Source organism: Elgaria multicarinata, chromosome 5 (assembly GCF_023053635.1).
Source record: "Elgaria multicarinata webbii isolate HBS135686 ecotype San Diego chromosome 5, rElgMul1.1.pri, whole genome shotgun sequence".
NCBI lineage: Eukaryota > Metazoa > Chordata > Lepidosauria > Squamata > Anguidae > Elgaria > Elgaria multicarinata.
Genome location: NC_086175.1, coordinates 110,004,567 through 110,018,471, shown reverse-complemented (window position 1 = coordinate 110,018,471; position 13,905 = coordinate 110,004,567). Strand labels below are relative to the sequence as shown.

Sequence of the window (13,905 nt, the reverse complement as noted above, 5' to 3'; positions counted from 1 at the left end):
ATCACATCAAATCATAATTAGCACAGACCGTGCTTTGCAAACCACTTTAAATCATGTCCATTGATAGCAATCCATAATTTGTAAATTCAAACATGATGCCAAACTTCCTTAGCTGGTGTGGTTTGAACTGAAGCAGAACATGATTTTCTTTGCATATGAAGCTAGGATCATATGATGCTCACAGAATAATGACTTGAGCCTTCTGGTCTCCTCAAAGCCAGGCATTTGCACATGAGCTTTATCCATAAGTCACTGGCAAAGTAGTTGCCCTTCCCCTAGATTGCTTGACCCCTGCTCTTCCAGTCTTAATACATCAAGGAAGAATAGGTTGTGTTGTCCATTGTAGGCTTAGAATTTCATAAAGAATCAATTAATTCCTCCAACAGCATATGAGGTTCTGAAGCACTCGTCATCGCTGATGACCCATATATAGACACCAAAAGGTTCTGTAATGGAATATATTGCTACCCAGCACTAGATGGCAAGTGATATCTAAGCTGCAATACTGAAAACGGTAAAAATTCATCATGCGATCCTATTAACCTATTAAAGTATAAGTTCCACTATCAACCCAGTTTGTCCAACCTATACTGGACGACGACAAAACCTCCTCCTCCTCCTCCTCCTTCTGAATTGTCATTTTCAGTGAACTGAAAGGTTTTGTAAATCTCTTCTTTTTCTATTTGGTTCATACTCTAGAGATCAATCTAACTACAGGAAGTACAGAGTGTTTAAAAGCCAAGGAGAGGTGACTTCCTCTATCGCCAAGATCCTGATTTTGTATTTGTAAATATTTGTTCCCGTGTAGCGTGCTAGAACATGGGAAAGAGCTATTGCTGACTGAACACGACATCCCGCCACAGGAAACAATCCAAGGGGAGTCACAGTCTTAATTTTAAATAGATTATTTCCCAGGAAAAAGTAATTTAGGATGATTAAAAAAACAAAAACTTTCTACTCACCCAATTTTTGCTCCATTGTTGGTTTCTCTCTGAATCTTTTCCTATTATCTTTTTTTCTCAAGGCTGCTACTATGGCCTCAGCTAGACCTATGGGTCTAGCACGACAGAGGGGTGAGGATCTTGCGATATCGTTATCACGAGATCTCCCCCTCTGTTTACACGCGGTGCGCGCGATGACCTCGGAGGGAGAGGATGTCATGCCCGCCATTTTGTTTTAAGGAAACAGCACAGTTTCCAGCTCCTCATGAGTAACTGCGAGGAACTGGGACAAACCATGACACCTGCCCACACTTTCCGCGGCCTCAGGATCATCCCGAAACCGCAGAAAAAGCGAGCTGAAAGGGTAGGGTGATATCCCAGGGCAAGGGAGGGATTATCCCTCCCTGCTCCCGGGATCCCCTGTACGTCATGTGGATGCACAGGGACGATCCCGGGGATCGCCCCGGGAAATCGCCCCGTCTAAGCCCCGTCTTTGACCCGGCCTAAGTCACGTTTCAGCTGCATTGCCATGGTCTGGTCTGGTCATATGACCTCTGATGCCACAAACTGCACACAGCATGGATTGGTTTGATCATGTACTCAAATGGAATAAAGAGAAGAGACATTTTCATTTTGTGAAAATACTGCTCAGGGTCAGGGCACAGGAGATAGCTTGGCCACAGCAGTATAGGCATTAGTAACCTGAAGACTGGATTACTGCAATGCGCTCTACATGGGGCTGCTCTGGAGTCTGGAGCTAGTGCAGAACACAGCAGCTTGGCTGTTGTCAGGAGCTGCCCCTTTTCAGCATGTAACTCCTTTGCTGAGAGAAGTGCTAGTTCTCTAACGTCCTGATGCTTCTTTCATTCATCTGACCTCACCAGACACTTTCCCACCTGATATAACTTTCCACCATGGATTCCCAAAATGAAGGCCGAGGCAAAAGCCTGGCCTACACTTAGTACAGAATCAGTGTCTAAAAAACCCAGGTAATGCAGTCTGGTCATGACACACCTAGGATACAACTCTTCTATCCCTCCCCCCATTCTGAAGTAAATTGGGACTCTTCCCTGGGACTACTGTAATGTAAATCCTCTGTGGGTTGCAGTCTGTGGGCGCGTTACTGCTTGTACCACGTAGCTTGGCTCCCAGACCATGCAAAGTTTTATTACAAATATTTTAAAGTGAATTTTGTACACATTAAAGGTCCATAATTAGTAGGCCCTTTTAGAGACTTTATTCATCAGATTGTAGGCCAGGAATGGGGAACCTCATTCAGCCTGATGGCCAAATTCTTTTTCAGTTTCCACTTTAACGTCATTCATGATAGATAAAAATCAGTGGAACACGGCCTTACTTTAAGGCAACGTTACCCCCACTTAGCACTTCAAATACTGTAAACACTATAAGCACTGTATAAATAATCAAATAAAGCTGTAAGCTGCAAGAGGTCAGCTGCATACCGTCTTTATTTATAAGTTTACTTTATTATTTTTAAAGATAAAAGTAATAGATATTCTAAAATAAAGAATGCTTACCAAAACATGGAAACTGCTACGAAACAAATAATATTAAAAGTAAAACCGTGATAGTTGTGCTATGTTGCATAGTGCACTGGCGTTGCTCAGAATGTGGCTTTTCGAACTTTGGCTTGTGCAAGCTGTATCACAGTAGCTCAGAGCTCAAGGTTTTGAGCAATGTTGTTCTTGATGGATCTTCATAACTACCTGCATCTTTCTGCAACTGGCTCTGTTGCTGTGCTTTTAACTTTCTGTTCTGAGCCCGACAGCATTTTAGAAGGCATTTTCACAAATACTCCAGGCAAGACATTCATATATACCCCACTGTGGTAGGTGGTACAGTGACAGCAGCCTCACTTGGGCTACAAAACTAGTTGGCATACAAGGCAGTTGCTAGGCTTAATCATGTGGTTACTATAGCTGAATACCGAAGAAGCTACCACCTGGGAGACTCTTGTATAAGGTGATACTATTCCTTTAGGGCTAGTAGTTACACCACTTCAACAGGACCTACTTCTTGTAGCTGAGGAGGGAGAGTTGGAATGCAGGGAAGAGAGCTTGCAGCAGGAGCTGTTTTGTGTGTGTGCGGAACATAATAATGAATATAGGCCTACAACTCCATGAAAGTCATCTTTTGAGAGCAAGCCACACCACATGACAGAGACATCATTGGGATCCTAGAATTGGCACAGGAGTGCCCTGAAAGCAGAGGATCAAATACGAGGTAGCTCGTCCAAGGCCCTTTCCATAGACATTGCTGGGGAAAAGCCTGGGAGTAGCAGGGCTTGTTACATTGCAGTGTTCTGCAATGCTGCACAAACCATGCAACTTGATAAAGCTGCAGGGATACCTGGGGGGAGGGGGCAGCTGGGGCAATTTGCCTGAGGCCCCACAACGCAAGCCCCCCCCCCCCCCCCGCGTTAGTTCCTGTGCATACGTTTGGTCCCTGCCTTGACCCTGCCACATTGCGTACCAGAAGTCTTGGTATTTTGTTTTTGGTTTCCATAAAAAGAAGAAATGGTATATTAGAGTATAAGATGAGACTGAGAGCGGATCTACACAGATATATGAAACGTCATTTTTTGAGTCATTAAACGTATTATTTCATTACGATTTTATACATCCCCGGGCACATGTATTTATTAATCCGTTTCTTACCACTGTGTTGTCCGTAGATATCCGCTGATCTGGGCCACACAATGTATTTTTTATTGTTGTTTTCTCAAGTCCCCGTCTGCTTATTGTTCCTCCCACTTCCTCTTTTCTTCCATTGTCCCTCCTCCGAGAGAAAGGGTGGTGGCGGAGGAAAGATTTCCCCTCTTTCCACAACTGGGAGCTTTTCCAAAGCTGGAGCCATGGAGGGAGGGAGGGAGGGAGGGAGCCTCCAGGGAGGGTTAGGGGATTTACTTTTCTCAAAAGTAAATCCCATTGATTTCAACTGCTAACGTGACCTGCTGCCCCTTGGTCTGTGCTTGGAGGGGAGAGAAATGGAGAGAAGGGGGGCTGGAAAGATTTCCCCTCGTTCTGCGCCCTTTTCCTAAGCACAGACCAAGGGCAGCATGTCATGTTAGCAGTTGAAATCAATGGGATTTACTTTTGAATAAAATGAATCCACTAACCCTGCCTGGAGTCTCCCTCCCTGCTTGTTTGCATCTTCAAGTTCATGAACTACAGGTGTGCTGGTTCCCTTACTCAAAAGTAAATCCCATTGATTTCAACTGCTAACATCACATGCTGGCTTACCTTTGAGGAAAGCCCATTGAACAGAGAGAGTCTTACTTCTGAGTAAACACATATAGAACAATGCCCATACATGGAAGGGGGGAGGGAGGTTGTGGCTGCAAAGAGGAACACAAGGCAGGACTGAAAAAAATGGCTGCAACTTTGGGCGTGGAAAGAAAAGGAACACGCCCGTAGAAAGCTGATTGGCTTTAAAAAAAAATAGAAAAAGAAAGAACGCTTAGGAACGATACAATCGGGCACATAACAGATCATACTATGACTTATAAGAATAACATCACAAAATAATACGACAGGAAGGGTAAGCGCTAAAACGATAAAAGCCAAGCGTCATGTGGTGGAGTTAGACGGAAAACGCCATTAAAAACATTTATAAGTGGTTTATCCACTTATGTGTAGATCCGCTCTGAATCTCAACAGGTAATTGTGACATCATGGGATCTCTCCCTGGCCATGATGAAGTAAATATTGTACATAGTTGTGCATGAAACAGAATAGATGCTAATTTGAGGCTTAAACTGGCTGTGAAATATATCCTTGGAAGACTGGAAGGGAGGGATGTGCTTATTAGCTAGGCCTGTAGTGCAGCTATAAAGGAATCTAAACCCATCGTGGGAAGGAAAACTTGCTTTATGACTGGGCAGCAATAGAGAGAAGTCAGGTCAGACAGGGTTATGTTTGGCTCAGGCCAAGTAGGCCTGCAAAGCAGACGGGTGGTGGGAGGCACTAAAGGGCACTCCTTGCCCAGGGCACTATTTATCCTAGGGCCAGCCCCATCAACAATGGGAAAACCATGTGGACACAATCATCGAGGCTGTAGCCAAGCCGTAGAATAGGTTAATGCATATGACTCAGGCATTAACTAAGTTGATAATAAAACATTAATTTCCTAAAGGTCCATAGCATTGCTCGTTGACATTCCGGTGTTCTTTCTGTTGGCAATGATGTGGCATTTAATGCCTTTCAGCTAAAACATTCACACACCTAGCAACATTATTATAGCAAGGATATTACTGAATATATTTTTGATAGTTAGATAAGGCTCATGCAATAGTCTAATCATTTCATAGACATACTTCTGGTCCACTTCCTTTCAGATAAGGCATGAAAAATTCCACATGCCCAGAGTCTTTCCTGTTCTTTCTTTTTTCTCCTTAGGCTGGCAAATAAAATGCTAACTCTTACTGTGCATATTGATGCATTCCCACATTAGAGAGTTGGGATTGGATCTTCCACTGTTTTTTAAAATCTTAGTGTGGTTGAGAGGGACCCAAGTTGGTGATGCTGTGGGAAGAGATGTTTAATCCTTTCCTTCACACCATTTTCACAATCTAAATCACACATAAAAACACACACACACTCCAAGCTGTTAGCCCCACTTCATGAAAAAGAGATAGGTACATCTATTTTATCTACCTCCACCACCACCCCACTCCCCGTGGGTCTAGCAGCAGCTTCACAGGGATGTATAAGAAAAAAACTGCATGGGAAACCATCAGCCATTGCCACAATTCAGGGCTGTGTGTGCGCATAGCTGTTTTGAAGCTTTATAAAAGGGCATTGGAAGATCTGATCACTAACCTTTAACTATAAGGCCTCAATTGTATATTTGGGCCTCAATTGTATATTTTTCCGGATCTTCACCAAGCATGTTCCAGTACCAAGGATTACAAAAAGTTTGGGAAGTCTGATCTCTTGCATCATGTCTGCATTTGGTCCTAAGCCTTCAGCCACGCAGCGGCACAAACCCAATCTCCAACTGGTTTCCAAGTACCCTATTTCTTCGATTCTAAGACGCACTTTTTTCCCCATATAAACATCTCTAAAAATGGGGTGCATCTTAGAATCGCAGGTGTGTCTTAGGTGTGTGTTTTTTTCTGTTGGTGGTACTGAAATTAGTGTGTGTCTTACAATCGATGGCATCTTACAATCGAAGAAATACGGTAGATGTAAGCGGTTTGTGACTCATCCACTTATATGCGTTTCCCTTACCTTAGCTGTAATGGAAATTTAGCTTTCCAGAGAAGTAACTGTTTTAAAAGGTGGGATCTTACCATTAATAAATATATATATTGTAGATTCTGTCTTCTTTCTTGCAGCACTTGAGGATGGATATCTGCAGCTATAATATCCTGTGTCATTTGCTTGAGCTCGGTTCAAGGTCAGGCTGCTACAGAACTGTTTACCATTCCTTCCACAAGTATATGTCACTATATTGAGCCGTTTGCTGCTCTTACTTAGACTTTCAGGCAGAGACCATGAATGGACCACTTCCCCGCTGCAAATGCAGATAAGAAAGATAACAACAACAAATTACATTGGAGCTATAACTAAGGCCTTAGCTAGACCTAAGGTTTATCCCAGGATTGTCCCGGGGTCGTCCCTGCCTGCTCCTGGGATATCCTGTGTGTCATTTACATGAACAGGGATGACCCTGGGATGATCCCAGGATAATCCTTAGGTCTAGCTAAGGCCTATATGGAACAAATTCCCAAGCTTTGATTTTATTGCGTCAAGCTGTTTTGGAGTCTCCCTGTAAGGTATCGTTCCTCAAAAGCAACAACAAAAATGGGGGGGGGACCCCAAAACAACCTATTAAACTATTGCTCCTATCACCCTTCCAATGATGAGTCCCTCTTTCAACCCCCACCCCCAATCTCAGACTAGAGCAAAGGGTATATTCATTATGGAAAGTTCACCCCAATCAATTACCTGCAGATGATGTTTAAAGTATCTCCTTCTTGTATGACGTGTTGCGTTCCCACTATATTTAGTTTTGGTCCTTTCCATTTAGATCCTGAACTAGATCCTGGAAAACATATAAAAACAGTATTATTAAAACTAGTGGGAAAGCTGCTCGAGTAGCCATTCACTTGCATACGCCTTTAACTAAGAGGGCTTCAAACATTCAGTCAAAAATCGTGAAGGCATTGTGGATGACATCGATTATCTAGATCCATTTTTCAATCCAGATTTAGGCCCAGTTTTGTTACTGAAATGCCCTAATGGATTACCTCTGTCAGGAGAGAGACAGGGGGATTGTGACCTCATTGAGTCTCCTGGTTTTCACAGTGGCATTTAAGATCAACCATGGTTTCATGCTGGACCGACTTTGAAGATTGAGGGTAGGGGGCACAGCAGGATGGACTGGTGGTGGTAGGTGGTAATATATGCAGATTAAACTTGTAATGTAAGTGGTAAGTCTTCAGTTTAATTTCAGATTCATTCTGGTACAACTCCTCATAGTAGATACGGGAAGTGTCTAGCCCATAAACTGTTCCAGGCCTTCTAAGGCAAAACTCCATCGGGGGTATTGAACCTCTTTCAGCCCAAGTAGTAGGCAGGCCTGAAGGAAAAAGGGGCAGGACCAAAGGCAAAAGACGGGGAGCCAAAATACCAATGATACTAGCCCAGTTCCACCCCTACTGTCAGTAACAAAGCCTTAGGAGACACATTTCAACCTTTTAGAATGGGGAGAAAGTTGCACAAAAGCTGGGAAACCACTGGAAAATCAGTGGTTGGGGAAAAGGAAGTGGGGCCAGGGGAAGGGGACATGGCCACCTGGGGAACCCCAGATGCCCATATTGGAATTCTATGATGGGCCTTGGGCTTGAGGTTCTGCACCCCTATCTATATGGCTTACTCAGGTTTTATTTTATCTTGTAGGCTCTGTGAGAGATTGAAGGATAGGAAAGGGCTATAAGCCACACAACTGACCACAGTCATATGCTATCTCCTTTAGAGTGCTCAGTAATTATGTCAAAGTAGAAATGCCCATAACTGTGCCAGCATGACCAAAACACACCTATGTTTGTATTGTATACTAGAAATAGACATAATGGAAGATCTATTTATTTGTTTTATGTTTTCCTTTGAAATATCTCTTATCCGACCCTCCATCAAAAAGATTCCAGGGCAGTAAACAAAAGTGTGAATAAAACATATAAATACAATATACTAAGTTTAAAAGGTCTAAGGTTCATCGACCCACACTTGTTATAGAATTTGTTGCCACAGGGATATTGTTCTCACAAACCCTTGTCTTGGGACACCTCTGCGTTCTCCATGAAGGCCTTCTACATGTTCTGGAGGCTTGTGAAGGGAGAAATGCTATTGACTCATTCTGACATCCTGATTGTGTGTTGTGTGTTGAGGAGAAATTTTTACTTGGTTGAGTGATGTCATGGGGCCAGCCATCACTGTGCCGTCACTGACCATTGCATTCCATGGATGAATAATTTGATGGCGCCATTGGTACACAACACTTTTTCTTTTTTTCGTACTCTGTATAATCCGTTTTAATGGTCCTTAATTTTTGTGAAATGTCCAGAGAGCTTTGGCAATGGGCCGGTATAGAAATATACCATTATTAACAAGTACCTTGAAGTGTATTCTTGGCCAAATTTCATTCTTTTTAAGTATATTTACAGAGAAAACTTGCCAGCCACAATGACTCAGTGTTTGTTATTTCAGTGGGGAATCAAAAATCATGGAGAAAAGCAGATTTATATATCAACATGGCAATCAACCCATTTATGCCATGTACTATTTCCCTTTCAATCAACCCATTTACACCACGTACTATTTCCCTTTAAAAAATATACTAACTACTGTACCTAATTTACTAGTTACAGTAGCCTTTAGCATTATTCCTAGAAAGCACAACATATCTCATACTCATGTTTAATTTATGAGACACGGCATTGCAAAATTAAACTCATTAAACTCTCAAAAGCAGTTGAATTATACATCTAGATTTCTCAGATGTTTAGTAGCAGCTTTGAAAACTATGCCTGAAATGCATGTAGGGCAAAATCCCAGAGTTATTTGATCAAGGCAGTATTCAATTCGTGGAAGTTCTGGTCAGGCTACTTTTGGCTTAACCCTGAAATCTGCTTCAATAATATCTGCAGGAATGAAATCTTTATTGCTAAAAGCGATAAGCCATCACAATTCGACATAGTAAAAACAAGTAAAAAGATAAGCTAAAATAAATGAATTTAAATGGATAATTTAAGGTAAAATAAAAACAATGAACACAAATGGAATATAAATATTAAAATCACATTAACATACATTAAGAACTCGCGAGTGGGGAACTAGATCAGTACATATACAAGAACGAAATCTCCAGCTCTCCATTACGAAACTTCTTGTGTGTCTTGGTGCCGAGCTCTCAACTTGACTTGCAGCTAAGGCAACTTTTGCAACCAGATCGGTAATAAATAGATTATTGCCAGCCAGCAATATACAGAATTGCTCAAGGGAAGATCGGTCAGAAAGATAACGAAGAATGTAATCGAGAAAATTTTGTCTAGGGGATGTATATATAGGGCATTGCAACAGATAATACCACTTCCCATGACTCATAGAAATATCTGCAGGAATTTGGCCAAGGACTGTCTATCTCTCTCAAATATAGGTCAAGTTATCCTATGAAAGCAGAATCAGTCGGGAATCAAGAGCAGCAGCAGGGGGCTGGAATATGGAGGGGAAGGAATGAGTCGTGAAAAAGAGCAGTGAGCCAGGAAGATAATGTGAAGACTCTATTGCTATGATAATGCAGGGAAGAGGTACTTCCCTTCCTGTTCACAGAATCATAGATTAGCAGAGTTGGAAGGGGCCTACAAGGCCATCGAGTCCAGCCCCCTGCTCAATGCAGAAATCCACCCTAAAGCATCCCTGACAGATGCTTGTCCAGCTGCCTCTTGAAGGCCTCCAGTGTGGGAGAGCCCACAACCTCCCTAGGTAACTGATTCCATTGTCGTACTGCTCTAACAGTCGCCATCACAAGGCAATTTGTTTCTAATAACAACCCCCTGAAGAAGGCCTAAAAAACAAGAGGCCAAAACGCATTGGGCTTTTGTATAATAAACCTTTCTATAGCATCCTCTCTCCCTTTTGGGGTACATCTTGGATGCTCACCCGCCTTGCACCCTTAAACCATAGGTTAACATTATGGGAAGATGCCTGCTGAAATCTCAGGATCAAGCACTCTCCCAGGGTCAGCCCTCTCATGGGGCACGTGAATCCCCTCCTCAGGTGGCAGATTGTGAGGGATGGTGGATCACGCCCTTCCCTTCACAGTGGGAGAGCGCCTGCAGGCACTGCTACCACCAACGCACTGGCCCCACTCACCCACTGTGGCAAATGCCGGAGCGGGAGAGCTGCCAGCAGGACTTCTTGGGGCAGCCACGTCCCAGTCTAAAGACTCTACTAGAGTGAGAGATCAGGTAGGGTGGCTCTCCACAGAGGTCACCCAGCCACTCTCACTTTGGGAGAGGGCTCAGGGTGAGAGATCAAGGCAAGTAGGTTCTCTGGGGAGGACACCTGCATGCCTAATCTCTTGCTTTGAGGATTCTCACATAGGCCCTTTCTACACCTAAGGGCCTTTGGGGAGGGAGGGGGGATGAACTCGGACTTACCTGCTTCCAGGATCATCCCTGGGCATCCAAACGGAAGTGCGACATTCCAGAAGGGAAGAGGAATGTTGCACTTGTCGCGACTGCCATTTGTTTTTTAAAAGGCAGGAGCCAGAGCGCAATTGCGCTCCCGAGAAAAGTAAATTAAAAAACCAAACCAAACAACAACAGAAAGCCCCGACCCCACTCCTCTCCCCCCCTTGATGCCCCTGGACTCCCCACCCCCCCCGGCCCGGCTCCTTCCCTCTGCTGATTCCTGCTCTATTGGAATGTAAGCCCATGCAGCAGGGTTTTGCTATTTTATTGTTTTACTCTGTACAGCACCATGTACACTGATGGTGCTATATAAATAAATAAATAAATAAAAATACTCACGTGGAGGAGGGAAGAAGCCGGGATGGGTGCCCACATCGCCTGCTCCTGGGATCCCCTGTATGTCATTTGGATGCACAGTGACAATCCAGGGATGTCCCTGGGAAAAATCCACAGTGTAGAATGGGCCAAAGCCGGCAGGTGGCCTCGCTGGAGAGAGCCACGTCAGCCACACAGAGTGGCCAACATAGCTCTCCAAAGGGGAGACATCGGAGGGAGATATCAGGTGGGCAGCCTGTCTGGATTACCAGTCTGGCCCAAATGCTGCACTCTGAGAGGATCCTTCCTCAAAGCAAGACACTGTGAATTATCCCTGGAGATTGCCTTGAACAGGCAGGAAGAATCCCACTAAGTGAGGCCTTCAGGCCAGACGGCTTTCCAGAGGGCAACCTGATCTTTCATTCGGAGGGTGGGGTGGACGTTGTGAGCAACAATAGGAAGTGGGCAGGCAAATGGCAACAGTAGTGTGGGAGTGGCCAACCAGTGTAAGACCAAAATGGGCTTCCCATGTAACATTAGAACTTTGGTATACACTTATTACTACTACCCTTATTACTACTACCATATCCTCTAAAAATGGTGGGAGACACCATAACCATTTGGCCTTGGTATTCATAGATAGAGACAGAGATATATCCACACACATTTTAAATTATTTGCAGATGAATCCTGTACATGTTTACTCAGGTGTATGCCCAGCTGTGTTCAATAAGGCTTACTCTCAAGGAACTGTACATATGATTACAGCTGTGCAGCACAATCCTCTGCATGTTTTCTCAAAAGTAAGTCCCCCTGTGTTTTCAGTGGGGCTAACTCCCTAGTGAGTATGTTTAGGTTTGCAACCTTAATTTCAATATAATGTTATTAGAACAAGAGTAACTTTGCCCTCCAGTGAGTGATTCGTTCTCTTGTTTGTTTACCATCTTTCCCTAATACATAATGCATTTTCTAGAACAATATTACTGTCATAGAAATAACATGATAATTCTCTAAGGCTTAGAGTCTAAGCTAAGGCACATAAACTTCTATAAAGCTTCATCCTCTCTATGTACATAATTAGTGCACCATATAAAAACTGGTAATGTTTTTCTTAAGTTTGGCTCTCTCCCAGTTTATTTGTGCTACAACAGAAAATATAGACAGGAATATAATAATGGTGATAAAACATCCCTAACTGAGCAATCCTATATGTCTCTACTCAGAAGTAAGCCCAACTGAGTTAAATGAGACTTACTCCCAGGTAAGTGTATACAGGTTTGCAGCCTTAATTTCTCATCATTCAGAGAGTCATTGTATGGTCCCTAGGCAGCACCCCAGAGGCCATAGGATTGTGCAAAGCAACCCCTTTGAGGATCATCAGTAGGGGGGGCGGAATCGCATTCCCTACCATCACTTTGCTTCCCGTGTCTGTCCCACAATAGGGATGAGCAGCTTTCTCTTTCTTCACACGGGGAAGAAAGAGGAAGCAAGCAGTGATCATGTGATCCATTCAGTTGGCATTTTTATGGTGCAACCTCTCCTGCACACAGCAGGAAATAGCGCCAATTAGCATTACAGCCAGAAAAATCAGATTTTCCGGGTGGTATTTTGAAGTGGGAAAAACCAGAGAAGGAGTGGGAGACACCCGGGATCAAAATGTCCCATGAAGATCCGTGAGTGGCCAGTCATGAGTGTGCCATAAAGCACTCATCTGATGACGCCCTTAGTCAGAGCTCTGAATTCAATGGGCTTTTCTGGAAATCAGACCCCGACCCCTGTGAGGTTGGAATTCTGACTTTAGGAGGGTGGAAGAGGTGTGTTGGGGTGTGCCAATGGGCAGGGAGGGAGTAGCCATGGATCTGATAGATCTGGTGCCCTGTGAGCCCCTGACCATGCCACCATACCCGAAAGTATTTAGACCAACTCAAGAGCTGGTCTAAATGTTTCCTTCCCGTTACGAACAATGTGAAGGATGGATTTTTAATCTCCATCTGCTGATGGAGAAGCCCCGTCTCCTCCTGACTTCAGCCCTATTGACACATGCCAACAGGACATAGGCAGGATTGGATGCTCGGCTCTCTCAGGGCATGTCTCCACCAGTTGATACCCTGGGGATCGTCCCAGGATCATCCCTGTGCATCCACATGACGCACAGGGGATCCCGGGAGCAGGGAGGGATGATCCCTCCATTTCCCCGGGATATCAGCAGGCCCTTTTAGCCTGATTCTTCTCGCAGTCTCAGAATCGTCCCGAGACTGCAGGAAGTGTGGGTGCCTGTTGCGGCTTTGTCCCTCCTCCTCGCAAGTAAACGTGAGGAGGCAGGAACCGGGCACAGGGCACAGAGTTCTTCAGGCGCTCTGTGCCCATCGGGGGTGGGGAGTGCAAGTGTGCTCCTCTCCTCGTTTTTTAAAAAAATGGTGGCCGCGATGTCCTTCCAGGACATTGCGTGGCCATCTGGACACCCAGGGAGGATTGCGGAAGCCATTAAGTCCATGATCCTCCCCCTACACCCTTGTGGTGTAGACATGCCCTCAGTTACTCAATACTCGGTGACCCAGCTGAATGTGAATAATATACTGATGCCACGGAAAAGTACTGCGATAGAGGATATAGTCTGAATTCTACCAGTAGTGTTTTGACTGTCATGGCTTAAATTCATTCTCAGTAGTCATACAGTGATAAACATTGAACCCAAAAAATCTCAATAATGAGACTTACTCCCAGGTAAGTGTATACAGGTTTGCAGCCTTAATTTCTCATCATTCAGAGAGTCATTGTATGGTCCCTAGGCAGCACCCCAGAGGCCATAGGATTGTGCAAAGCAACCCCTTTGAGGATCATCAGTAGGGGGGGCGGAATCGCATTCCCTACCATCACTTTGCTTCCTGTGTCTGTCCCACAATAGGGATGAGCAGCTTTCTCTTTCTTCAC

The 13,905-nt window shown here is 44.2% G+C and overlaps 1 protein-coding gene across 1 annotated transcript in view; it reads right to left on the bottom strand.

Annotated features, from left to right (window-relative positions):
- FLT1 (fms related receptor tyrosine kinase 1) overlaps positions 1-13,905 on the bottom strand; it is a 161,773-nt gene that overhangs the window by 134,536 nt on the left and 13,332 nt on the right. Inside the window, exons 2-3 of the mRNA XM_063127004.1 lie at positions 6,914-7,010; positions 6,256-6,479 (exon numbers count right to left, since the gene is read on the bottom strand). Of these exons, the coding sequence (XP_062983074.1) occupies positions 6,256-6,479; positions 6,914-7,010 (321 nt within the window). The remainder of the gene's footprint in view (positions 1-6,255; positions 6,480-6,913; positions 7,011-13,905) is intronic.